General features: G+C 42.5%; 1 protein-coding gene across 3 annotated transcripts in view; it reads right to left on the bottom strand.

The window, feature by feature from the left end:
* Nrdc (nardilysin convertase) overlaps positions 1-27555 on the bottom strand; it is a 72987-nt gene that overhangs the window by 497 nt on the left and 44935 nt on the right. For all 3 annotated transcript variants that reach the window (XM_006977747.4, XM_076564738.1, XM_015996481.3), the window contains 18 exons: positions 26134-26254; positions 25995-26053; positions 25669-25723; positions 19153-19257; positions 17360-17483; positions 15035-15121; positions 13270-13389; positions 12013-12064; positions 9367-9517; positions 7104-7231; positions 6116-6278; positions 4648-4679; positions 4277-4415; positions 2496-2543; positions 2139-2191; positions 1701-1784; positions 816-906; positions 584-700 (listed from right to left, as the gene is read on the bottom strand). In XM_006977747.4, coding sequence (XP_006977809.1) covers positions 584-700; positions 816-906; positions 1701-1784; positions 2139-2191; positions 2496-2543; positions 4277-4415; positions 4648-4679; positions 6116-6278; positions 7104-7231; positions 9367-9517; positions 12013-12064; positions 13270-13389; positions 15035-15121; positions 17360-17483; positions 19153-19257; positions 25669-25723; positions 25995-26053; positions 26134-26254 — 1729 coding nt within the window. The remainder of the gene's footprint in view (positions 1-583; positions 701-815; positions 907-1700; positions 1785-2138; positions 2192-2495; positions 2544-4276; positions 4416-4647; positions 4680-6115; positions 6279-7103; positions 7232-9366; positions 9518-12012; positions 12065-13269; positions 13390-15034; positions 15122-17359; positions 17484-19152; positions 19258-25668; positions 25724-25994; positions 26054-26133; positions 26255-27555) is intronic.

The following is a 27555-nucleotide window of genomic DNA, read 5'->3' as shown; positions in this document are numbered from 1 at the left end:
CTGTCCCACCCTTCCACAAAAGGACAGAGATCCTCAGGGGCTGGGTCTCTGTACTAGGGTACTAGCAGCTGTCTACATTAGGAAGGTGTGATTACAGCTGGGGACCGCAGCCTGAGCTAGAAACCCAGCCTTTCTCAGTCTCACAGGGTCCCTCATACTCAGCAACTGTTAAGACGGTTCAGCTGGCTCACACAATGTGAGACGTAGTGCATCCAGTTGCCTGGATGAGAGGACCAAAGTGCTTTTGCGATGGTTTCAATAATTTCAGCTAGAAGTTCCCAAAAGACCTGAAGGAATTCCACGTCCATAAAAATATAAACTATATATTCTTCAGTAGAAACCCATAATTACCCCCATAATAAAAATCTCATAATAAACCTCAAAGCAGAGCTGCTCTGACTGCAACTGGTTCATGTACAGAGGTAAAGGTTAGCATCTTACAGGAAACTCCAGTGACTGACGACTAAAGATTTAATTCCCTCACATAATACTGTTTATATACTGTACGTCGTAATACTCAATGTATAGTCAAGGGCCTTTCCCAGTCTGGTCCCAGGGCTGTCCTGGTCTGAAAAATCATTACCTCATGGGCAAGGCGGTCAAAGAGATACTGCTGTGTCACCACTTCATTCCAGTTCCTGTCCACCTCCTCCCCAAGGTGGGTGTCCTCACACTCTTTCAACTTGATCAGAGCTGTGACCTGTCAGCCATGACATCACACCCATTCAGAACAAACTTGGCTTGTAATAGACATGCTGGTTGGTAGTGACCAGCTCTGGTATCCTCAAGGCTTACAAAGACTGGGCTACAGTCACCTGAGTATTGAATGCATCTTCAGTGAGGTTCTCGATCTTCTCCTCAAAGCTGGAAAGAAATTCTTCTATCTTCTTGTCAACAGTTTCAGAGCTGAAACAATTTGGGTAGAAGCCAAAGTAAGTCAGGCTCACTCGCATAAAGGCTGAAAGTTTTCTACCCCAAGCCAGGAGAGCAAAGAAAACGAGGAAAAACTCCTGTTCCTCTCATCTACAACCTCATTTCCTGGTATTTTAGCAGGGCCACGCCACAGCTAAAACTGTCAAGGCCTTATACCTCAGGGTCAGTGTTTGTATGGGGTTTTTTTTGGGGGGGGGGGTGTTAAGATGTGTGTGTGTATGTGTTGCTCACGTGTACCTGTGCCCACAGAGGTCAAAAGAACACATTGGGTTCCCTGAAATTGGAGTTATAGACAGTTGTGAGCCACCATGTGGGGGATGGGAATCAAATCCTAGTCCTCTCCAAGAACAGTACTCCTAACTGCTGAGCCATCTGGTGGTTTTGGGGTTTAAGACAGTCATGAAGCCTGGGCTGGCCTTGATTACAAGAGGATGCTATCATTTCTAGCTTTCTGTGGTGCTAGGAATCAAACCCAGGGCTTTGTGTGTTCAGTGATGAGCCACGTCATCAGTCCAACATCCTTTTTCACTGGTCTCCCTGAAAACAAACATTGGTAAGCCCTGCAGAGTGACCTGTAGGATTTGAACCATACCCTATGGAACCAGTAAAGACCGATTAGTCCTAGATGGGCTGTCCATTATCCACCCACCGCTTTCAACTACAGCAAACCATGCTTAGCCACAGTTGTACAGGATTCAGGGAAGCACCTGTGGTGTCCCACCCCCACCCCCGTATCTGGAATAGGGTATACACAGTTACTCTCTTACTTGTACTTGGTTGCCTGAGTCCCAACAGTTACAGAGAATCCGAGAATCCCAGATGTGTTCCTACAGGTCGGGTAGACATGGTACCTGAAGCCAGACAGAGAAGTTAGAGGAGTTCACTTGGTCACTTAGTTCTTGTCCAGAGAGGCACTGAGCATGGGGTGAAGGGCTTCTGCCCTTTTGGAAGTCCCAAAAAGAACATAAGCATGTGTACAGCTGCTGTAGGCTCAAGCGAAGGTACCCACCCTGATGCTGAACTGGGTACAACTCACTTTTCTGGCTTATCCAGACACCTGAACAAACTGAAAAACTAGTCATAGTCTTAACATACAAACTGCAGAAGTAGGTACTACACAGTAAGGTATGGGAGAGCCAGAGTAGACTGGCAAGTTGTCTGCAAGGGAGCTCCAGTCCTTCAAGTGCTCTTGCCAGCAGACTTACCCAAGGGTTTGCTTGGTTCGAAGGAAGTCAAAGCAGGGCTCTTCCATGTGCATCTGTAATTCAACATACTTTCCATCAGCCAAACTTCCAGAAGAGAAACCTCAATTTCTCACTCCAAGGTGTTTTTGTGCGCACACACACACACACACACACACACACACACACACACACACACACACACACACACACACACAGGCCTAAATGGTCTAGGTCCCTGACTGCTTATATGAGAATAAATAACCACCTGACCTTCCAATTACAAGTTTCTGACTACCCCAGGTCCACAGCCCTTAGCCATGAAGGCTGGCCTCAAGGTAGGTAGACCAGAACTCCTGAATACCACTTCCATGCACTTACCACGAGCAGCTCCATAAGAGTGTACTCTCTTAGACTCCTGGCACCTGACTGAAGGGAAAACTCGATCAGACAAGCAATGGCTTACGATTACAAGCAAGGGTTTAACAATCTTGGCAACCGCTTAGGTTTCACTCCCTAGCTTCTTGCCCCAACAATCCTGTTTACTATGCCTGCCTTCCCACGAGCCTGAGAACAGGAATAGTGCTGGGACACCTGTATTGTTGGCACTCGTGTAGACTTCCAAGTAGACATGGGTGAAGACGACAATACTTAGCCTGACAGCTCCTGCCTGCAAGGCTCAGGATACACTGTAAAATAAGTACGTAGTTCAAGGCCCCAAGGAGCAAGAAATGGTGAGTGACTGTGGAGGATCTGAATCTGTTTCTCATTTCAATAGTAACTTCTGCAGTCAAACACATAGACACAAACCAAGTACTCCGAAGGCACCTAGGAAGTCTGGAGAATAGCAAACTAACTCAGACTCAAAGGATGGATGGAGGCCAAACAAGGCTGTTGCTAGCACATGTCGGAGTAGGTCTCCTGCAGGCTCTGACAGATTCACTCCTTATCTTTCCTATTTTGCTAGAGGAAGAGGATAGAGTGATTAACAAGCACCAAGAAGTCCTGTTTGCCTTTAAGAGGGCCACCACATAAGCAGTCAGTGTGTTCTGTGAAGAGGGAAAGAGCTTCCTAAAGGAAGCAGTCAGTGTGACATGACCATGGCATTGGGCAGATGCGTTTGCTTCTGACAACCAGGACAGTGTCACAGTAAGAAAGGGCGTGGAGAGGAGGAATGAATGACTGGAGAGAGAGCTCAGATGGGAGTGCTTGCCCTAGAAGCACAAGGACCTGAGTTCACTCCTCAGAATCCACATTTAAGAAATGCTGGAGTTGGGCCTAGGATTAATTCCCAGCACCCAAATGGTGGCTCACAACCATCTGTAACTCCAGTTCCAAGAATCCAACACCCTTTTCTGGCCTCTGAAGGTACCAGACATTTGTGTGGTACACAGACATATGTGCAGGCAAAACACTCATAAAATAAAAATAATTCTTTTGAAAAAAATTCTCAACACAGTGGCATGTACTTGTAATCCTTGGGCTCACTGGCCACTAGCCTTGCGAGCTTGGTGCACTCCAAGCCAGTGCGGCACCTCTGTCTCAATGATTTTAAAGGAAGAGGTAAGGGACCGGCACCTGAGGCATGATCCCCAAGGCTGGCCTCTGACCTACTTCCACATGCACCTGTAGGAGCCTATACCTACAAGAGAGGGGGAAGACTCAGGCCCAGGCTACCAAAGTCTCCAACACCCCCCGCCCCCGCCGCCCCCTCCACCACACACACAAAGGAGATCTGAGTCCCAGAGAACAAAGAACTCTGCCCTGGATTTACCATCCCACCAAACGCATGTGAAGACTTTTTCTCATCTGGCAGTTATTCTGTTTGTTCTGCCGATTGCTTAGCTAGGTAGGTTTATTTCATTTCTTTCCAAGTTGTCCTTTAAAATATCTTCTTATTGCTTGGGTTCTGTTAGGGACTGCGTAGGAATTTCCATCACATTTTATTATGTGCTCTACATTACCAACTGATTAATAAAACAATACTCAATGTGATTTATTTTAAAAAGAGGAGGCCCATTTTACTGACAGTTTTTAAATGCAGAGACTCCAGGGGGGGCAAATGGCCTGGAGTTTAATGCAACAAAAGGAGGGGCCTTTAAAGCCACTGGGTGAAGTCATGCCTAGGTCTGCAGACCTGCTGTGCAATGGGGCCAACTCACCTGGTAGTACACAGTGACTTCAGAGTTGGCATCGCCTTTATTCAGAGCTCTGACTTTGCATAAGTGGTGGCCGCTTGGCAGCTCCACCACCTGGAACTGCACAGGCATCCCCTGCTCCAGAGGCATGAAGTTCAGCTTGCTGCAACAGAGTCAGCGTGGGTCACACAGGCAGACCTTATGCTCTCCCGCAACCCCACACTGAAGAAGGCAGGTTTCTCCTCCCTTCTCAACTGCTCTGTTTATATCAGGCTCAAGAAACCAAGCAGAGGGAGGAGCTGCAAGAGCTGTGAAGCAGTCAGCTGAGCTACAGTGTAATGCTTCTTTCTTCCTGGGACGAGCACTAAACCTCAGAGGAAACAACCAATACTTACTCAACAACGTATTTCAGGAAATCCATAGACTCCTGAAAGGTAAAAGAGAAGAATTGCAATTTTCTAATTCCCTGCAGCACTTAGGACAGACAGCATTAGGAAAGCAGCGAGTCTGTCACCTGATCCCTGGACAAGCTGTATCAGGCTAGTTATGTTCATCACATACTGTGTGACTCAAGCTGCCCCTCTGCCTAGTGTGTTTACATTTTAACAGCTCCCTGTTTCACACTGGTTTACCTAGCTAGGCCATACTTAGGTATCTTGGAAGTCTGGGCAGCTGACACTTCTGCCATGGTAGAGTAAGCAATAGAAAGCACTTGACTGACTGCATCCCTTCTGTTCCTCCTGAGACCTGGTTTGCCTATACAATGCTAAGTGCAGGAGAACTCAACTCTGAAGTGTTCCTCTGCAGCTATTTCATGACACCAAATCCTCAGCCCAAACCCCTGCCTGGTCCTCCCATTGTGTCAGACAGACAACTAGCTAGTCCTACTTTTCTAGCTATTGAGACTTGGAAGGTCTTCCTGTTGGCAGGGTGGAAACCAAGGCTGGCTTGGAAGATAAAACCAGAAAGAAGGGGAAGAACAGAAGCCACAGTTCTAAGAGTGACCATTTTTATATTCTACAAAAGGCCACTGCAGCTGAGGTCCCTCTCCCCAGGGAGTTTGGGCATCTTCTCCCCAGTTGTCTCCTAAGCACTTTTCATTTATTTCATTATTTTCAGCCTTCATCATTTTCATATAACATAGCTTATCACTTAACAAAGTGTACAGTTCTTAATTCCAGGAAAATTTTTAATCCTCAGGAGGCAGAGGCAGGCAGATCTCTGTGAGTTCAAGGCCAGCCTGCCCTACAGAGCGAGTTCTAGGCAGCTAGGGCTATATAGTGAAACCCTGTCTTGAAAACCAAATTTTTTATATATATATATATATATATATATAAAATTTGTGTGTATGTGTATGCACACACACAAATTCGGTTAACTATAGTCACACTTGTGAGACATTTTCAAAATATTTCCATCTTGGAAAATCAGAATTATATATTCATTAAACACCTCCCTTCTTCCTCCCTCCCAGCCTCACTGGCCCCTGGAAACGAGCATTCCACCTTTTCTGTCCATCCTACTACTTAAGATACTTCAAAAATAAGTGGGTATTTCACTGCTTAGCTTGCCTAAGCTCAGCATGCAGGTTCTGGCTGTGCATGTAAGTACACATACTTCACCACTCTCCTCTCCTATTTTAATCTCTACATTCTGGTTTTCTCATTTGGTCTTCAGCAAATCTAACCAAAACAAAATTAATAACAAACCCCTTTCACTCAATCATAAACAGTCTTCTTCATATGACCTGGCCTGGCATCAGAGGTCAGAAACTCCTACCAGAATTTGCCAATGCTAGCTCAATAAAACCTTTAGAACAATGTAATTCATAGGCCCCGCCTACCGTAAGAGCACCTCACTCACCGTGCTGGTGACATTCCCTTGTACCAGGCCTTCAACAAAGAGCTGGGATTTAAAGTCCTTGACAAAGTTCAGCAGAGAATCAAGGGAAAGGCCATCCATCAAAGCCTGGTACTTGTCAATCATAGACCAGCGGGAATATTCCAGGATTAAGAGCCTCACATCTCTGTACAAAGGACATTTAAAAACAAATGTTGCAAGAAATGTATCTGCAGAAAAATGTTAGGTCAAGATTCTGTAGGAGACAAGTGATTCCTATCATAATGTATGAAGGAGAAAAATGCCAAAATAGCCAAAGTAGCAATTAAACTGCATACAAAGTTTATCCACCAATACAATGCACCTTCCTGTCTCAGGTATAGAGTGAAATATTTCATGTAAGTTACTAAGTAAGTCAAATTTAACTAATTGTACACCATTTTTTAATTATTGCTGTTTTGTTAGAAGTCTCACTAATGTGTAATTCTAGCTAGTACTACAGTGTATATGATTGTAGTGGCCTTAGTTCACAATCAGACGAACTTCACTCCCAATCTCCAAACTGCCTCCAAAATAGCTACTGGATTTCTCGAGTTCTTAATATCTGTGATTCAATTTCTTGTCACTTATAAAACAAAGCAGGACCTGTGTTTAAGGTACAGATACCCAAGCAATGAAGTCCTGAAGGGGCTTAAAGCCACGGAGACAAAGGGCTGTGTCTACTCACAGGAGCCTTCTCTGCCCTTCCCACAGAGTTCTTCTATCAGCTGAAGAGGAGTACCCCAAGGCACCTTTTTCTGAGTCACACCAAGATACTCATGTAGGTAGCAATTAGCCAGGGGATCCATGTCACAAAGGGTTTACACTTGAACTCAGGTGTTCGGCTCCCTTCTGCACTCTTCTCGACAGAGGAGGTTAAAAGGTACTGACATGGTGAGCAATTCAATTCAGCAACTCAGCCGCTGCCTCCTACAAAGTCGAGCGTTTTTAGGCTTATCCCACGTGTACCTACTTGGCCAGAGTCTCAGGCTTGATGAGGATATTGAAGTAGGTCTTCTTCAGTTGCTCCGTTATCATTGTGAAGACAGCGGGTGTGGAACTGAACTCCGCCAGGTAGTCAATAATGAGCTGAAAGAGCAGCTAAAAGAGACAGCACTTTGAGCAGCAAAGCATGGAAAACACTCAACTTCAAGGAGGAAAAGCTTTTCTTCAGTAGCACCAGGGCCCGGGAGGAAAAGGTACTGCAGGGGACCCAAGAGAAGTCCTCAGGACTCAGTCCCCAGAGGCCAAAGCTGCCACATTCCTCAAAGCCGAAGCAATATGCCTTCAGTTTTCATCGTTCTCCTTCCAAACTATTTTTAAAATGTGCCCTTAATTGAAAGGGTATTTATTATATTTGCACATAAATTTTGGAAGCAGTGATAACTGTTTAATATTGAATTGTCTTATCCAAGCCAGACATGGTGGCTCATGCCTTTAATCCCAGCACTTGGGAAGAAGAGGCAGGTGGATCTCTGTGAGTTCAAGGCCAGCTTGGTCTACAGAGCATGTTCTAAGATAGCCAGGGATACACAGTAAGACCCTATCACAAAAAACAAAACAAACAAAAATTGTCTTATCCAGAAATGTGAAGTTTTATGATTTTCATTAGATAGAACTTAAACTTTTTCCGTTTCCTAGGCATTTTTTACCCCAACATGTATCTCAAGTACTTGTTTCCAATCATTTCTAAAGGGCAGTAACTGCTTCGGAGGGAAAAGCCTATTGGATCAACCATCACAGTTGTGCCGTCAACCTCCTCACACTAAGCAGCTCTGTCATCAGGAACGTAGCCAAAGTGCATTATTTATTGTACAATGTTCTTATGTTGAATTTTCAATTTTTTTTTTTCTTTTTTGGTTTTTCGAGACAGGGTTTCTCTGTGTAGCTTTGTGCCTTTTCCTGGAACTCCCTCTGTAGTCCAGGTTGGCCTTGGACTAACAGAGATCTGTCTGCCTCTGCCTCCTGAGTGCTGGGATTAAAGGCGTGTGCCACCACTGCCCAGCCCAATTTTCAATTTTTTTTTAGGAAGCTTGCACCTATATTCTGTAAATAAAATCAGCCTTTAGTTTTCTACACATAAATATATATTATTAAGTATTAAGGTGAGGTATATCTAAAAAAAATGGAGAACACCAATTTTCTAAGATTTGTATTTTAAACAGCTTTCTAAGCATATTTCCCAAATGACATTCACTGTATTCTGGGATTTAATCTGTTTGAATCTTAAAGCTACATTTGAAGGTGGACAAAAGTAAGTCACTCCATAGTGCCTCCTGCTAGTCAGACAGAGGCTAAGGTAAAGGGAAGAAGTTTTGTCAGCATCGGGCTGGATTCTGCCAGGTTCTTTCCTGTGTGACCTTTCTTACATGAACCCAGTTCCCAGAATATTAATGTCCTTCCTTAAATCTGTTATTGCTCTTTTGTGAGACTTTACCTCAGACCAAACCTAAATGCCAGTGTGGGCTTCAGAAAAACAGAGAGCAAACAGAAGTGAGATCAGACCTAAAGTGGAGGTGTTTCCTATGCACTGTCAGTTACATATTAATGTCTTATTAATATATATATATATATACATATATATAATGTATATATTTACACATTTCTTGGGACTAGACTGGGCGGTGGTGGCACACAACTTTAATGCCAGCACTCGGGAGACAGAGTCAGGCGGATCTCTGTGAGTTCCAGGCCAGCCTGGTCTACAGAGCGAGTTCCAGGACAGGCTCCAAAAGTTACAGAGAAACTCTGTCTCAAAAAAAAAAAAAAAAAAAATCTTGGGGCTGGGGAGATGGCTCGGTCAGTAAAGTGTTTGCCACACAAGCCTGAGGACCTAGGTTCCACCCCAGCATCCATGTCAGAATAAGCCAGGCACCATGGCACCCCGAGATGGAGGATCCTTAGATTGAGAAGCCCCAGATTCAGGGAGAGGCCTGTTCTATTCTGCTTCTCTGTTGCTGTCATAAAACACTGATCAACACCAGCTTACAGAGGACAGGGTTTATTTAGCTTACACTTCCACATCACAGTCATCACCAAGGGAAGCCAGGGCAAGAACCTTGCTACGTATGTTCAAAGTTAGAGCAGGTGCCATATGCAAGGAAGACCTGACACCGCCCACGGGGAAGCCCTCCTATCAAAGACCTCATTTGGGCCTCTGCTTAGTGCTCTGGGGCAACAAAGATAAATATGGGACTTCAAAGCTCCTCTGAGAAAAACAGAGCTCGTCTACTTACAGGTAGTTTGTGGTTGAATCCTTTCACTCGAATAATTAAACCATGTTCTCCAGCTACCAGTTTATACTCCAGCTGTGCCACGTCCGCTTCATAAGCTGGTTCAGCAAGGTTATGAGTAAGAATATTGACGAAGATGTCAAAGAGGACAACACTGGAAAGGACAAAATATAACCAGCATCATTAATTGGCAGAGAAGACAGGAATACACAGACTTGTTTCTATCAGAGGAAGACCCTTCACCGTTAGTAAGGTGTTCCTTCTCACTCTAGAGCACACAACCCATGAGGTGTGAAAGGAAACCTAGCTTACTCAGGACCCAGCCTCACAGGTCCATCATAGGAATACTTCAGTAGCTCCCCCAATCTTTTCACGTCAGATACACACAGAAAATGACAACGTGCACACGCACAATGAGGGAATGATCCAGCGTCAGAAGCAACCAGCCCAACTAGCCATCAACCCTGGTACCAATCAGACTTAGGATTTCCGACTTATCAATTTAAAATATGAGGAAAGAAAGAAGAGTAACACCTGGGGGTGTGGGGTGGGTAGTAGGAATGCTCACCATTTAAGGCTGGATTTTCTAATTAAGAGGCAAAGAAAAAGAAATGCAGCCAGGTGGTAGTGGCATGCACCTTTAATCCCAGGGCTCAGGAGGCAGAGGCAGATGAATCTCTGAGTTCAAGGCCAGCCTGGTCTACAGAGCTAGTCTCCAAAACAAGGTTCCAAAGCTACACAGAGAAACCCTGTCTCAAATCAAGAAAACAAAGAAAAAGTGCACTAACGCTTTCTAAGCCTTTCCTATGACTCACTTTTAGGCCCTCTGATCTCCCACAGTGCAGCTATCTATATAAATACATGAATAATTTGTTTAAAAAAACCCAAGTTATAATTAAAAGTCTGGAAGTTGGGGTTGGAGAGATGGTTCAGCAGTTAAAAGCTCTTGCTGATAACCTGAGTTCAATTCCCAGTACCCACAACAGACAATTCACAACAGCTTATAATTCTAGCTCAAGGGGATCCAATGCCCTCTCCTGGCCTATTCTGGAACCTTCACCCACATGCAGCAGCAGCACCCCACCCCACCTGCCACTAGTGTCTCTCTCTCTCTCTCTCTCTCTCTCTCTCTCTCTCTCTCTCTCTCTCTCTCTCTCTCTCTCTCTCTCTCTGTCTCTCTCTCTCTCTCTCTCTCTCTCCTCTCTCTCTCTCCTCTCTCTCTCCTCTCCTCTCCTCTTTCTCTCTCTCTCTCTCTCTCTCTCTCTCTCTCTCTCTCTCTCTCTCTCTCTCTCTCTCTCTCACACACACACACACACACACACACACAATTTAAAACAAAATAAATTCTAAAACCCTGCAAGTCTTCAGGTACTAGACAGGGAGCCAGCCCCTGGATGGCTCTACCCCTAGTTCAGAGTGAGGGCTGGACTTTAGGGCCCTCCCCGGTGCAGTCATTCTGTGATTTGCTTACAAGCTATTCTAACTTGTTTAGAGCACAGAAAACAAACAGAAACCATAAAACAGCCAGCACAGCTCAAGTACTAAAAGAAAAAATAACCAACTGTTCAGACCGAAAGAAAACTGCTTTCCAACAGTTAAATAAAACACTCAGCGTGCTGGCTCCGAGGAAACACTTCTCAGAAGAGTCTGCCTCCATGGTACTGATCTCTTCTTAGTTACTGCTGATTCTTCAGCTCTGGCTAACCAGACACCACAGATTCTTCTTCTTCTTCTTCTTTTTTTTTTTTTTTTTTTTTTGGTTTTTCGAGACAGAGTTTCTCTGCGTAGCTTTGCACCTTTCCTGGAGCTCACTTGGTAGCCCAGGCTGGCCTCGAACTCACAGAGATCTGCCTGGCTCTGCCTCCCGAGTGCTGGGATTAAAGGCGTGCGCCACCACCGCCGGGCTACACCACAGATTCTTAATGCAAAATATCACACAAAAGGCCCCATGGAGTCTTGGCTTCCCTTTGACACTTTGTAATCAGGCAGGCTTCATCATCTGCATCACTCGCAGCATTATCCTCCAAGGTCCCATAACAGCTCCTCAAGCTCTGAGCACTCCAGGGATTCTCTAGCCCAAAGTCCTTCCATAGTCCTCCCCAAAACATGGTCCAGTCTGTCACAGCACTATTCCACTCCTGGCACCAGCTTCTTAGTTAGGGTCATCACTGCTGTGATGTGAAACAACAGCAACTTGGGAAGGAAAGAGTTTATTTTGTTTACACTTCCATATCAAAGGAAGTTAGGACAGAAAAGCAGGGCAGGAACCTGGAGGCAGGAGCTGATGCGGAGGCCATGGAGGGGAGCTGCTTATGGCTTGATGGCTTGCTTACTCATGGCTTGCTCAGCCTGCTTTCTTATAGAACCCAGGACCACCAGCCCAGGGATGGCACTACTGACATCAACTGTCCATCAAGAAAATGCACCACAGGCTTTCCCACAGGCCAATGTGGTGGAGCATTTTCTCAATTGAGTTTCCCTCTTCAAAAAAAATTCCAGCTTGTGCAAGTTGACATAAAACTAGCCAGCATAGTCAACAGTTAAATTTTTTTTTCTTTTTCTTTTCTGAGGAAAAAATACCACCACCACCACCACCACCACCACCACCACCACCACCACCACCACCACCACCAAAGCCCACACACTCACTTTGCTGCAGACTTCTGTATCAAAGGTGAGATCAGATGGAAACGGATGTAGGCTGGAAGAAAAAGACCGCGAGTGAAACAGAGAAGCCAGAGGGCTTAAACACTCTAACACCCACTATTTCCCCAATGTGGCTCTGAAAGTCTAAATAAACTACTAATCCTGAAAGCTTCATTACATGTTTATTCTCTTTTATCCCTACATACTTTATTACTCTTAAAGCTTTTAAAGGGTATTTTTTACCATTCCAAATAAAGTATCATAGAAGGCATGCTTTAACCTATGGGGATATCAGACACATACAGAAAGGTCTACGAATAACCATGTTTATCAGTAACTTCAGACAGGTAAAAATACGTATACAAGTCTACAAGTTAGGACATTAATCAAGCAACTCAGTATTCACAGAAGTCAGAACAACAAGTTTTCTAAAGAAGCTGAATCAATGGCAATTACTATTTCTAAGTCCTTATAAGCCATTCAGAGACTCTGATGGTACAGCCTCATCTCCCCAAACCCGGGAGACGAAGGCAGGGCGGTTGCCATTTGGAGGCAGACCTGGACATACTGAGTGAGGCTTTGGAGAAAGGACGCACGGGGAGGAAGGAGGAAAGGGAGGCTGTGTACAGGACAGAACATTGGTTAAGTGGCAGCCTCAGACGCCGGCTCCAAGCTGCCAACACAACAACACAGTTTGGGCCACCATCTAAAGATAAGGAATTTAGAGTCTGTTTAGTCCCAAACTACAAATGATTTATGCTAGAAGCAAAGGGCAGAGATACACAATTGGGGAAGATTCATGTTACAATTCTGGATTAGGTTTTCTATTGTATCTAGGAATAATTTTCCTCATATCTTATTCTATCTGTTTTTAAACATAATGTTCAAATAATATAATCAATCCTTTAAGATAATCAAATATCTGGTTCTAATTTCATTGTACTGAGAAAGAAAATACTTAAAAACAATTTCTCTCCTCCCACCACGTAGGTCTTGGGGATCAAGAGTCAGAACATCAAGCTTGGCATCAAGTGCCTTTTAGCTGCAGAGCCATCTCAGCAGCCCTTCAGCTGACTTTCTATCTCCTAGAAAGCAGATGTCTATAGAGACTCCTGTAAGCACAGGAGCACACTATTCATCTGTGAGTGTGAGGGGGCTTCCCAGGGAAAGTGATGGGGAAGGAGGTAGGCGACAGGCACAGAGAGGTTGCTATGTAAGAGAAAGATTTCCTACTTCACTCCTGTGGAGGGCAGATCTTACCTTTGGGGATTTTGAATTTGTTGTCTTTCTTATACCACAGGCAACCTTGTGCAGTGTTCACAATTTTAGCAGGGTATTCAGTTTCAAGGCAATCAAAAGCCTTCAATGTAAAGTCCGTGGCTAACAACATGAACAAAAGAGTGATCACTTTTCAAATACTGGAATACAGTGCACACTTGGGCCTTACATTAGATGAAAACTGAACATGTCTAATTCCCAACAGTAGATTCTTATCTCTGGACAGACATTTAGCTTCATTCCCTTTCTCAAGTAATTGTTAACTAGAAGAAGGTGGCCTTTGGGTCAGGGTACTTGTATAACTCAATCTTTGAATGAATATATTCTTCAATAAGTATATCCTTAAGGACTCTGAAAGGTTACCAAACAGTTCTGTTCAAATAAACCCTAACTTGTCATTTCACATTAATGGCAAACTGTTTAGCTAACATGTTAATTAGGTAAGAGATAACAGATAGTTAGTTATTAAAAAGTATTGATGGAGCTAGAGAAATGGTTAAGAGCACTGGCTGTTCTTCCAGAGGATCAAGGTTCAATTCCTAGCACCCATATGGTTACTCTACAGATATTGAAAATTCTTGGGCCGAACCATATGTACCTCATGTCATGTGGGTGCTGGGAACCGAACCCTGTTCCTCTGCAAGAGCAACAAGTGCTCTTAACCACTGAGTCTGCTATCTAGCCCCTTGACAGTATTTTAAAGATTCATCACATTGTAATACATATTAATACTTCCTTTCTTTACATTACTAAATAATATTCTAAAGTCTTTGTGTACCAGTTTGGTTCATTGACCTCGTGACTCTTGTGACTAGTGCTGCCATGAGGGTGCAAGGACATGGACGTGAGTGCCTTCTCATCTCTTAGGGATATGGATGATGAATGGAACTGCTGGGAAGGAAGGGGTCCTGAGTAAACTATAGTTACAAACATTTGTAAAACCTCAAGTTTTTAATTTTCTCACTGAAACTTAGAAAATATATTTGTCAGTGCAAGCTAATAGATAGATGCCTATTTAGAACAAAATGTTTTGAAGTAACACCATTTCTATATGCAGTTAAACATTTGGCTGTCTTCCATTCACATAGGCTTTGTAAGGTTTCAGCCCTCATCACAGCGAACTCAAGCCCATTATGCTGACTTCCCAACCCCTCTTCTTTCTAATACATTTGCTTACTGGGGAGGAGTGTAAAGACAGGGACAACTTGCAGGAATTGGTTCTCTCCTTCCACCACATGGACTCCAGGGATGAAGCTCAGGTCAGACTCAGTGGCAAGCACTTTCACTTACTAAGCTATCGGGCTGGACCTGATTTTACAACCTTCTAAAAGTTTCTTCCTATGGAAGGGTCAGCTATGACTATTAGAAGCCTGGTTCCTCCGGTGACTTGGATAAGTCACTTTGCATTCTAAATTTGTTTTTCTCCACTGGAAAACAAAGACAATAGTAATTCCTACCCCAGAATACTGCTGATATCCTAAAATATTAATTCATTTGTAAACACCATGTACTTCACATGGGTTTTTTTATGCATACAGTGTTCTGTCTGCATGTCTGCCTGCAGGCCAGAAGAGGGCACCAGATCTCATTACAGATGGTTGTGAGCCACCACGTGGTTGCTGGGAATTGAACCCAGAACCTCTGGAAGAACAGTCAGTGCTCTTAACTGCTGAGCCAGCTCTGAAGCCTCACAGCAATGTTTTATTAGCACATGGATCAACATACACAATGATTACATTTTACTAACCTATGTACTTGTTTTCAGCTGGAAGATGAAGATCTGGATTTAAGTTAAAATTACTCTTCCACAGTTCGGCCCAAGAGTTTTCAACATCTGTAGAGAGGAAAAACAAACAGATCCAACAAATAATGCAACACTCAGAATTCTCTTAACAAACCAACCATCAACTGGTCTTCACCACTAAATCTCTCCTTAGACACAGCTACAAAACCTAGAAACTTGCTAGTCAGAGCAGGACCCAGCAGCAACGCCATCTTCTGAGACAGTGTTCGGAATGCAGACTCAGGTCTTACCCAGACTCTCTCTTTATTCAGAGTCAATCTTTCTTCCTGTACCTCCCTCCCTCTTCATTTTTAGAGACAAAGTCTCATTACATAGCCTGCATTATGCTCTAACTGGAGTTCCTTCTGTCTTGGGTTCCTGGGTACTGGGATTATTAATATGTGCTACCACATGTGGCCAGAATCTATTTTGGATTGCCACGTGACACACATGCACAGTGAAGTCTGAGAAGTGCTCTCCCCCACCCCCCTTTTCTGTTTGGTACTTGATTTGCATAGAGCAGGAACTAGGCAGTGATGCCTCCTGAGAAACAGTCCTCTAAAACAGTGGCTCTCAACCCTCCTAATGGTGGGACCTTTTAATACAGCTCCTTGTGTAGTGGTGACCCCAAACATAAAATTCTTTTCATTGCCACTTCATAACTGTAATTTTGCCACTGTTATGAATAATGACGTAAATATCTGTGTTTTCAGATGGTCTTAGGTCATGAACCCTGTGAAAGGGGTTGAAACCCAGAGCTGAGAACCACTGCCCTAAAACAAAGTGAAACCAAGGGCTGCCTTGCACTCAGAGGTGCTGGCAGGAAGATTCTGAGTTCCAGGCAGCCAGACCTACATAGTAAGACTTTGCCTCAAAAACAATAAGTAATATCAATGAATAACAAAGTAAAAAAAAAAATCTACCTAACCAAATAACCAATTAAGTAGGATATTTTCACTAATTCAAAAATATAAATATATCAGAAAAGAACTGCTCACAAAGTGCAAGTATGTTTCATTGCAAAATAAATTTTTAAAAACTTATACTTTTTGCCAGACATAGTGGTACACTCCTTTAATCCCAGCACTCAGGCAGCAGAGGCAGGCAGATCTCTGTCAGTTTGAGGCCAGTATCCTGGTTGGTTTTTGTCAACTTGACATGAACCTAGACTTATCTAGGAAGAGGTAATCTTGATTGAGAAAATGCCTTCATCCATATTGCCTATAGGAAAGTCTCTGGGCTATTTTCTTGATTAATGATTGATATGGGAAGGCCCAGCTCATTGTGTGTGGATGGTATCACCCCTGGCAGGTAGTCCTGGGTGCTATAAGAAAGCAGGCTGAAAAGCCAATAAGCAGCCCTCCTCTGTGATCTCTGTTTCAGTCTGGCCCCCCAGGTTCCCACCTCAAATTCCTGCCCTGAATTCCCTTGGTGATGAAGTGTGACCTGAAGAGTTGTAAGAAGAAATAAACCCTTTTCTTCCCAAGTTGCTTTTGGTCATGATGTTTTATCATAACAACAAAAACCCTAACTACGGTGTCAGGAGTGGAGTATTGCTGTGACAGAACAGACTATGTTTGTCTGAGGATTGTGAAAGGACTTTGGAATTTTGGACTAGAAAAGCCATTGTTCAGAGCTTAATGAGCCATTCTGGGGAGTTAGAGATAATGCTAAGAACAGTGCAGACAAGAGAAACCTTAAGACAGCCATCTCGAGCCTGGTATGGGAGCACTCCTATAACTGCAGCACTCCGAGGCAGGGCAAACAGATCTCTATGAGTTTGAGGTCATCCTTGTCTTACACACATAAGTCTAGGATAGACAGGGCTATGTAGAGAGACCCTCTCTTTAAAGAGAGAGAGAGAGAGAGAGAGAGAGAGAGAGAGAGAGAGAGAAAGAGAGAGATAGCAATCCTGGTCTATATAATGAGTCTAAGGTCAGTCAAGGCTACAAAGTGAGACCCTGTCTAAAAAATTAACAACAATTAAAATTATATATATATGCATGTGTGTGTATGTCTCCACAAGAACCATCAAGTTAAAATTCCCTGCTGGGGCTGGAAAGATGGCTCAGCAGTTAAGAATACCTACTGTTCATGCACACACACAGCAGCTCACAACTGCCTGTAACTCCAGTTCCATGGGATCTGACACCTTCTGGCTTCCTCAGGCATCCACATATACATGGTTGCACATAAACTCATACATCCACACACATCAATAAAAGACTCTTTTTTAAGAATCCTCGCCTGAGTCAGAAATACTCAACTAGAGAAGCATCAGTCTCTTACCTTCTACGCTGTACTGAGTTCCAAACCACTTCTCCTTGAGGTCACATCTTCCCTCATTAGCACCAGACAGAAGAACGAGGTTTGCCTTCTGAGGAACCAGCTGATTAAGGGCTTCAGCAATGACCTAACAAAGGGGACAGGAAATGACATGAGAGAAGGGAAGGCTGAAAACATAGTAACAATTTAAGTGAATACACTCCTGTTAGAAAAATAGTTGCATTGTTACCCTAGTGTCTTGATGTCAGTGAACTGTTTCTAATTCATGAACCTAATTTATAAAACTCTAAGTTTATTACTATTTCAAAACCTTTATTTTTACTTCTATTGAGCTATAATTGACAAACATCAACTGTTGTGTCCTCAAGGTGCTTTAAACGCGGCTCATCTGGACCCTCACACTCTAATGAGACCAGCAATAAAGGAGCAGGGCTGTCATTTACTGTACTGTCACTAGGTAGCAGGAAGCAGTGTTTAACACAAGCTATATCTTGGGACAGCTAACTTTATTGTTGGGTCCTATCTTGTGCATTTTAAGATCGTTTGTACAACCTCAGGCTTCTACCTACTATGCTCTAGGAGTACCCTGTAGACGAATTTCTAAAATAAGATATCACCACAGTACCCTATTATCCATCCCTAACTGTCCCAAACAAAGTATCTTCAGACACTAACAAATATTCCCTGAAGGCAAACTATCCAGGCTGACAAAAGCGACCCTACAGGAAGAAGCTGATTTGGTCCCCAGGAGTGGAGGAGTGACTAATCAACTGTTGTCCACTTGTACACATATTATATGTAAGTCTTTAATCCTTGTAGCCCTGGAGACTAAACCTCGGACCTTCTGCATGCACATTAGGCAAATTCTCCTACACTGAGCTACATCACAAAGCATCTTTTGACTATTTTGAAACAGGATTTCAGCCTGCAGTTCAGGCAGACTTGAGCTGAGACCCTCCAGCCCAGCCTCCCAAACAGCTATAATTATAGGCCTGTGAAAGTAATTTATTTCTAATACAGGGGCAGCTGCATTTTTCTTGTAAATATGTTAAGTATTAATTTTTTTTTCTTTCAAGACAGAGTTTCTCTGTGTAACATCCCTGGCTATCCTTGAACTCACCATCTAGACCAGGTTAGCCTTGAACTCACCGAGATCAGACTACTTCTGCCTCTCTGAGTGCTGGGATTAAAGGCATGTACCACCACACCCCTCTAAGTTTTAAAATTAATTGTCCTGGGTTTCCAGTTAAAAATAGGCTAGGCAATTTCTTTAAAGAATGCTTAGAACCAAACTACACAAATGTTAGAAACTGCCTTAATTATTTTAAGTGTTCTAGCACTTGAAAAATTACAAATGGTGTGTAATAAGTTTCTATTTTCATCCTTTATATCAAAAGGTGAACGAATGGAGTGAGAGGTCTAACTCATTGTATAAGTGCTTGTCCAGCATGCAAGAGGCCCTAGGGCTGGCAGCCGGTACCACAGGAACTCAGCATGGTGACAAACACTTGCAATCATAGCACCTGTGAGAAGCAGAAGGATCAGGAGTTCAAGGTCATCTTCAATTACAGAGCAAGTGTGAGGCCAGCCTAGGATACATGAGACTGTCTCCAACAACCAGAAAAGATGGCCTGTGTAAGAGACTTGTGAGAAATCACTCTTTAGTCTTCTGTTTAATCAAACAACAATTCTGACTAAACTTACCACATTCTCTCCATTCTCACAGTTCTTAAAAACATCTCTATAGTTTTTCACTCTCTTTCCTAAAGCAAGTTCTAAACTGGATTGCTCCTTACTTCTGGCTTGTACTCGAACAGAAGCTGATCTCCGGTGAGAAAGTCCTGAAGTGGGTACAGCTGCATGTTCTCACACATGTTCTCCACGTACTCCACTGGATCTGTCTGTAAAGAGGCACGTAGAATCGTTACGTTTCATAAGAGGGCCACCACCGCTGTCTTAGTCCATCACAGCAGACACTTGAGACAGAAGTATCTGAGTGGCTCTAACAGGACACTATGTCACTGTAAGAGGACGCTCAGGACTCCAAAAGAGCAAGCCCATGCTGCAGAGCCAGGAAGCTTCACCCGCCAAGTGCCACCCCGAGCCCAGGACCAACCTACTCTGCTCCAGTCACACCAGCCTCTCATGAGAGCAGCCCAGCCCCACACTGCACAACGTGACTGCTGCGTCAATAAAGACGGGGACTCAACACTGAAGCACCACCAGTTAAACTACAATGTGTCACGAGATAAGAGTAGTGACAAGCAGGAAGTAGTAGAGGGGGTCTCAACAGAACGAGGCAGGGGCTGGAGAGAGAGCCAACAGGCACAGGCCCACAGGACAGGAACAGTGACAGCGCTCTGCAGAGCAGGAGGAGAACCGTGGGTAACAACAAATACCTCAAAATAGCCAGGAAAAAGGAATTTAAACATTCCCTAAATACATAAAAATGTTTGGGTAACAGATACATCAATTACTCTGATCTGAGCATTACACATTGTATACAAAAATGGACATTTATTATGGTGTATAAAAATAGTCTCTAAGAAGAAGTTATATTAATCAGTATGTTATCTCAATTTAAAATAAAAAATGATCAATTCTCTGGTTTATAAAGTAGAAGTAATTTTCCAGGAAAAAAAGCAATCAACTCAAGTATTCACTGCACACCCGGAACACTGGAGGTTTGAATGAGAGCGCCCCCCACAGGCCCTCTGTGTGCATACTAGGTCCCCAGCTGGAACTATCTGAGGACTAGGAGGTGTGGCCTGTTGGCAGAGGAGGTGTGTTCCTGAGGGTGGGCTTTAAGCTCTCAAAAGCCTCCCACCATCCCCAGTGCAGTCTCTGCCTCCTGCCTGCAGTTTCAGATGTGAGCTCTCAGATGGTCCTGCCGCCATCTGCCATCATGATCTCTAACCCTCTGGAACCATAAGCCAATTAAATGTACTCTTTATATACTGTCTTAGTCCTGGTGTTTTATCACAGCAATAAAAAAGTAACTAACACATACACAAACTCTGTTTTTACTTTATTTTGAGACAGAGTCTCATTAAGTTGCCCAGGATAGCCGGCCTGCCAGTCTCCAGAGTAGTTGGGAATACAGGCTCACACCATCAGGCCTGGCTGTTTCACCTTTTTATTGCTTTTAAGATTGATTAATTCATTGATTACGTATGCAGTGTTCTGCCTGCATGTATGCCTGCATGCCAGAAAAAGGTGCCAGATCTCACTATAGATGATTGTGAGCCACTATGATGGTGCTGGGAATTAAATTCAAGACCTCTGGAAGAGCAGCCATTGTTCTTAATCTCTGAGCCATCTCTCCAGCCTCGTTTTACCTTTTTAATGAGTTATTTTTTTTACCAGCTTCTTCCTTATAATGCAACTGCTCTAGCCAACATGGTAGAAGCCTGAGCAATGAAAAGCATTTGCTCTGACAAATGAACCCTACCTAAAGCTGACCTGTGGCACAAAAGCAATAGACTAGGTACTGGTAAAACAAGCAAACGGGGTGTGTGGCACAGTGGTTGTGCCCTGCCTGGTATGACGAGGGTTCAATCTCTAGCATCACAAATGAAAATGTGCGCGCACATATTTTTAGTTATAATTTTAGACTGAGACTTAACTTAGAATTTTAAATTTAACATTAGAAGCTGTAATCCATAAACCACAAAAATCTACCCTTTGAAAGTCTATAATCCAATAGTTTCTCTATTTACAAAGCTGTTCCATCATTACACTAAGTTTCAAACACTTCTTCATTCTCCAACTCAAGTACTCAATACTCTCTGCCCTCAGCCCAATAGCCATCACCTGTGTTCTGTCACTCTTCATTTACTTGTACTGTTCCCAGCAAATAGCGTTGTTTTAACAAAATCTCAATCATTCAATTTTACCAATAAAGACTCTGGAGTCAGATACCGGAAAGCCTGCTAGCTCAGAGAAGCAGAGAAAGTACCGAGCTGACCTTTCTCCTCTGCTGAAGTCCCTGACCTCTGTGTCCTATACTATCTCAAACCCAAACCTCAACCTGAATGCCCCTCCCTTCCGCTTCCTGTGCATCTCTCTATCCGCCCTCCTGATTCCCTCTTACTCTCTATGGTTTTTTCTTGTTCACTTCCTGTCAACTGGTTGCCTGCTCCACCTCTTGACATATGGTTGACTTTATTTAATCCTGTTTACAATATTAAAGCAGAAAGCTCTTGGATTAAAGGTGTGTGCCAAGGCTGAACCACACCACAACTAGAAACAGGTTTTTCCAGTAAATAACACAATCTTGGGGTTCACAGTGTGATCAAATATCCTGCAACAACATAGACTCGTTTACCAAGAAACCTTTAGTGTCTGGTTTCTTTCATTAAACATAACATTTCAAAGGTCCAGTTGTAATACAAAATCACTTCTTTATGGCTGAATAATATTCCATAACAAGAATATTCTGCTTCATTTTTTATTTAATGATTTATGAAGTTATTTTTACTTTAGGGCTACAATAAGTGATGCTGGTATGAACCTTTGTACATAAGTTTGTGGATATCTATGTTTCCAATTCTGTTGGGTATACACCTAAGAGTCGTGGCTAGGTGGCTAGTTCAAATGGTAACTGTTTAGTTCTTGAGGAAACTGACGAACTTTTTCAAAGCGGCTGTGACATCTGTCATTGCCAGCTATGCCTGAGCATTCAGATCCATCCACAGCTTCTCAAACATTTGCTAATACACATCCTTTACCTTTTTTGTCTTCTACAAACTTTTTCATTTCAAAAACTCATTTCAATAAACTGCCTTCCATTAATTGCTACAGTATTAGTCCTGTCTACAAAAATAATCTTTAACAACATAGCTCTAGAAGTCAACAAGACAGCTGAGCAGGTAGAAGCACTTGCCACCAAGCAAAATGACTTCAGGTTAATCCCCACACGACAGAAATTGTCCAACTCCTACCAACTGTCCTCTGACCTCCAGATGTGTGCTATACCATACACACCACAAATAAACAAGTAAAAATTTTAAATAGCTCCATTTCAAACATTTGACTTATGATGCATACTGCGTTCAAATTTCTATACAGAACTTAAATTTTTTCTTTAAAAATATTACTTCAAGGGCGGTGGTGGCACACGCCTTTAATCCCAGAACTCGGGAGGCAGAGCCAGGCGGATCTCTGTGAGTTAGAGGCCAGCCTGGGCTACCAAGTAAGTTCCAGGAAAGGCACCAAAACTACATGGAAAAACCCTGTCTTGAAAAAGAAAAAAGAAAAAAATATATTACTTCAAGAAAGGCATTCCTATTTGCCTTCATTGATGAAAGTCAGAAAAAAGTGTGAAAAGGAAACAATTTTATTTAAAATAGAAATGTACAAACCCCCAAACAGAACTAACTTGGCATACTTTAAGTAATTCAGCAGTTTATACAGCAAAACTGGCCTTTTCTGACTTGTTCTCCTTTCACATTTGCTTAGGTTTTGATCTAAGATGTCTTGAGCTCATATTTTAATTTCAAAGCGGCACACCAAAGATGCAGGAGGAAAGGATGAGGAGCTATGACATAAGGAGATGTCAGTGAATGTTGATCTTGAGATGTCCTGCTAATGACTAATAGAGGGACGGGGGTGGAAAAAGACACTCTTAACCATGAAGAACATAGGAATCTGGGTGTCACCTACAGCTGGGGTACACAAATGCTCACTCTGATCTCTCCCCTTGTGATTCTGACTCTCATGGTTGCCACCACAACTGATGAGAAAACACACTCCCAGTAAGGTGGTTGGACAGGACTTATGTGGGTACCAGCTCTATCAATTAATCAACTTACAGGGAAGAGTGCCTGTAGGGCCCTCTAGGGGCTCAGGTGAGACACTGCAGCCTTCCAGTTTCACAGAGTAAGTCTTTTAATTTTAGATGGCTTCAAGCATAGAAAACACTACAGAGAAGTCAATAATAACTGGAGTTTCTGCAACTTCCCTCATGAACTTACATCTTCCCTACTTATGGTATACATTGAGAGGACAGACTTTGGTAACCATCAAAAAAGCCACCTTTTTTCAAATGGTCTGACTGGCTATAAATCAGAGCTCTCATATCTAGGACCCTTATGTGAGTGGACAAAATCAGGGAGACCCTGAATTTGGTGGGAAGAAATCACATATTGTAACATGAATTGCTAAATGGTCTTATGAATAAAAAATCCAGGGCCAGATATTGGGGTGAAAGCTGAAAGCTCAGAGAAACAGAACAAGCCAGCCACATTCGTACCTCTACAAAATCCTCAGCCTCAAGAGAGAGACTTCCTGTTTACTCATTCCTTATATACCTTTCTGTGCCCTGCCATCTTCCTTCCTTCCTAGTGCTGGGATTAAAAGTGTGTGCCACCACGCCTGGCTCTTTTCCCAGTGTGGCCTTAAACTCACTGAGATCCAGATGGATCTCTGCCTCCCAAATGCTAGGATTTAAAGGCATGTGTTACCACTGCCTGACCTGTATGTTTTTTTGGTTTTTTTTGTTTGTTTGTTTGTTTTGTTTTGTTTTGTTTGGGTTGTTTTTCAGAACAAGGTTTCTCTGTATAGCTTTGCGCCTTTCCTGGAACCCACTCTGTAGCCCAGGCTGGCCTCGAACTCACAGAGATCCGCCTGCCTCCTAAGTTCTGGGATTAAAGGTATGAGCTACCACCACCCAGCTCTGACCTCTATGTTTAAAGTGGCTGGCTTTGTCCTCTGATCCCCAGGCAAGCTTTATTGGGGTACACAATATATCACCACAACATATTTTCATTAACCTCTAATGTTTTATTATAAGAGGCTGTATATAAGGCTTAGTGGTAGAGTACCTCCCTAAAATGCAAGAGGCCTAAATTCAACCCCCAGCACCACATAAAGATAAATTAATAAAAGTATCAATATCAGCAGTACACATGGTAATATGAGTAATGTCTATGACTACCACCCACAAAAACTACAATACAGTTACTACAGATATTTAAAATACCATGCATAGTTACTGCTGAACAATTCTGAAAATCATTAGACATTCCACTGGATCTTACACAAGAAAGACACATATTACTATTTTACTATTCTGAGCATTTTATTCCTGTATTCTTTTGTGAAGTGTACTTTCACATACTTAAAAACACTATTCTATGGGATGTATATTAACAGTATTGTTTCAGTGTTAAATTTCCCAACTATGCTACACAGAGAAACCCTGTTTCAAAAAACCAAAAACCAAAACAAAACAAACAAAACAACCACACGGAGAGAGGAAAGCAAATGAAAAATATTACCAGTCTCTAGGTGAGGTATACCAGCGATTGCTGTGCAGTAACAGCAATTTCCCTAAACCTCGGGAGCTGACAGGATGCGTTATTCTGAGCAGCAACCCAGAGGCTTCAACAGACTTCCAAAGGGCATGTATACATGCAAGCACACACCCCTTCTCTAAACTCTTTACTTTCAATATTATACAGTACTTTCATTTGAATGTCCTTATACTACACATATACAGGATGGTTGACTTTTTCATAATGTCCCAAAGATCATTTGTATGTATGAACATGGGACATGGGTGCGCTCAACCAAGTGTAGTGTATGTCAAAGGCCAAGGCTGAGTATCTTCTTCTCTTCCTTCTTTTGAGATAAAACTTCCTACATTGACCAGGTTGGCCTCAAACTCAGAGATCCACCTGCCTCTGCCTCCCACGTGCTGGAATGAAAGGCCATGTGCCACCATGCCAGGCCTCCACTCTTATCTACATGGGTACCAGAGATCCAAACTCAGTTCCTCATGCATACATAGCAAGTACTTGACTCACTGAGGCACGGCCCGAGCCCACAAAGCTCTTTACCTAAGTACTTTCAATTCCCTGGAATATAAACAAATCTTATGTCTTTGGCAAATTCAACTCAAATTATCATATCCATGAAGACCTTCAATCAAGGAAAAACTCCTCTCCCTTAAATTCCCAAATCTCACAAGTGTTCTTGATATCACACGTGGTAATTACTATTGATTACCTTATAAAATATCTTCACAATATTTGAATTCCCCAACTATTGAATTCCATGGCAAGCTCTCCATTAAATGTTTATCAAGGGGGACAGACAAAACAGGTGATTACACAGAAAAATGGTCACATATCATGATCTAGGTCATGGGCCTAGTCTTCCCCTGTAACCTAAGTGTTAACAACAAAAGTATCAAGACCATCTTGAGAAGCACAATTAAAATTCCAGTGACACTTCCATCAAGTGGGACAATGGTCACACCAGTTCCAATTTGTTCATATAACATGCAAAAATAATTTGACTTCTAATACCTGTTCTTGGTAATGAAATTCATTATCCTCAATTTTCTGAATCTCTTCAAAAACTCTGTGAAAGAGAACATGACAATTAGAAGATATATTAAGATTTCTCACTGCAATTACCCACAAAATAGGCACAAGAATAAAAAGAGCAAGCTAAATAATAGTAAAGTTTACAGTCTGCACTCAGATGGAGAGGGATCAGGATACAGAGCCAATGAAGGAAACAGTAAGGAATAACAGACCACCATCTTGTAGGACTAAAGCATGTCTGTTGGCAGTCTGAAACTGAAATTGCACTAGGATTGACCCAGTTTCATTCTAAGAAATTTTATTACCTTTTCTCTGGGCCTAGTTCCTGCAGCATTTTTAAATACTGAAAGACAGTATGAGCAACCTAGAAGCAGAACATTTCATTAGTCTTTTGCATAAAGTAGTATCTAGAGAAAAGAAAAATAACTCCATTTAATTACTTACCTCATAAAAATGCTCATATCCCTCATCAGTCAACGTAATAGAAATGCTGAACACAGAGTAAGTAGAATTTTGCTCAAAACCTGTCTCACCATTTCCACCAAACAATGCAAGAGCCCAGCACCTATAGTTGGGAAAATTAATCTAATCAGTAAGCCTTTAAATTAACAAAGTCAACAAGCTTTTTATGTAAAATTATGGACTCTGAGCTTTTGATGTAAATGTATACTTTTAAGTGTTCAAGGGATTTTGCTTGTTTGAGATCAGATCTCACAACATAGCTCTGACTGGCCTTGAACTTGCAGCAATCCTCCTGCCTCGGCCTCCCCAGAGCTGAGATGGCAGGGTTGTGACACCCCACCGAACAACAGTAAGTTTTCAAGTTCAGATCTTAAGAGCACAAGAAATTACAGTAGAAGTCACCAGAACCAAACAACAGTTAACTTTTCCTGTTTAATGGGAGCCTAATACTGTCCAAGCAGCTTTATGATGCCAATGTGATTCTTAACGAAAAAATAAAATAAAAACACACAAATTAACTATTACATACAGTTACTGGGAAACATTTCACTTATCATCTTTGATTCTGTCCCCTAAAAGACTTAAAACAATTAAATTATAATCCGACTCAGAATGTCAAATGAGTTCTTAGAACCTTTAAGCTATCCTACATGGTTAGCCAATAAAGCAACAATGAGTAGATCATTTCCCGGCTAAAATAACACCAAAAACTTAAATCAGAGGGTGTTCACCAAATGAAGAGTTTGCAAGCCCAATAGGGCTCAGTAAGAAAAATGCCCACATATACCAAGAAGCACACTGCTCACGTCCTAAAGGCTCCCACATATACTCAATGTCAAAGTTCTTAGTAAGAAGTGCCCTCTCAATTTCTGTGAATGTTCTGGAACACAATGATATTTTTTAAGTAATATTTCTATAAACTTTTCATTCTCAAATTAGTACACAGAAAAAAAAACAAAGAAGAAATTAAAAGTATTGATCTAGACTCTAAAGTTCTATTTCTATTGTTTGGTTAGAAATGAAAAACCTGCATAAATGAATTAGGACACATTCTACTAATGTAGCTGTATTTTGGTGGAGGGGGGATGTTGGTTTTTCGAGACAGGGTGCCTCTGTGTGGCCTTTGCTGTCCTGGAACTCGCTCTGTAGACCAAGCTGACCTCAACTCACAGAGATCTGCCTGCCTCTGCATCCTAAGTGCTAGGATTAAAGGCGTGCATCACCACCAACTGGCTACCTATACTTTTCTTAACTCTACATGTTCAGTATGATTTTTCTACAGTTCACCTTTTGGGTTGGAAACCCTAGAGAGCCAGAGAATTGAAATAATTGACTTACTTATCCAAATTATTTTATTAGAACTAGCCTCCTTATAGAATTATGGAATCAACTGTTAATTCCATA

This window comes from Peromyscus maniculatus, chromosome 2 (assembly GCF_049852395.1).
Source record: "Peromyscus maniculatus bairdii isolate BWxNUB_F1_BW_parent chromosome 2, HU_Pman_BW_mat_3.1, whole genome shotgun sequence".
Taxonomy (NCBI): domain Eukaryota; kingdom Metazoa; phylum Chordata; class Mammalia; order Rodentia; family Cricetidae; genus Peromyscus; species Peromyscus maniculatus.
The sequence above is the reverse complement of the archived record's forward strand: the minus strand, read 5'-3'. Positions and strand labels throughout refer to the sequence as shown.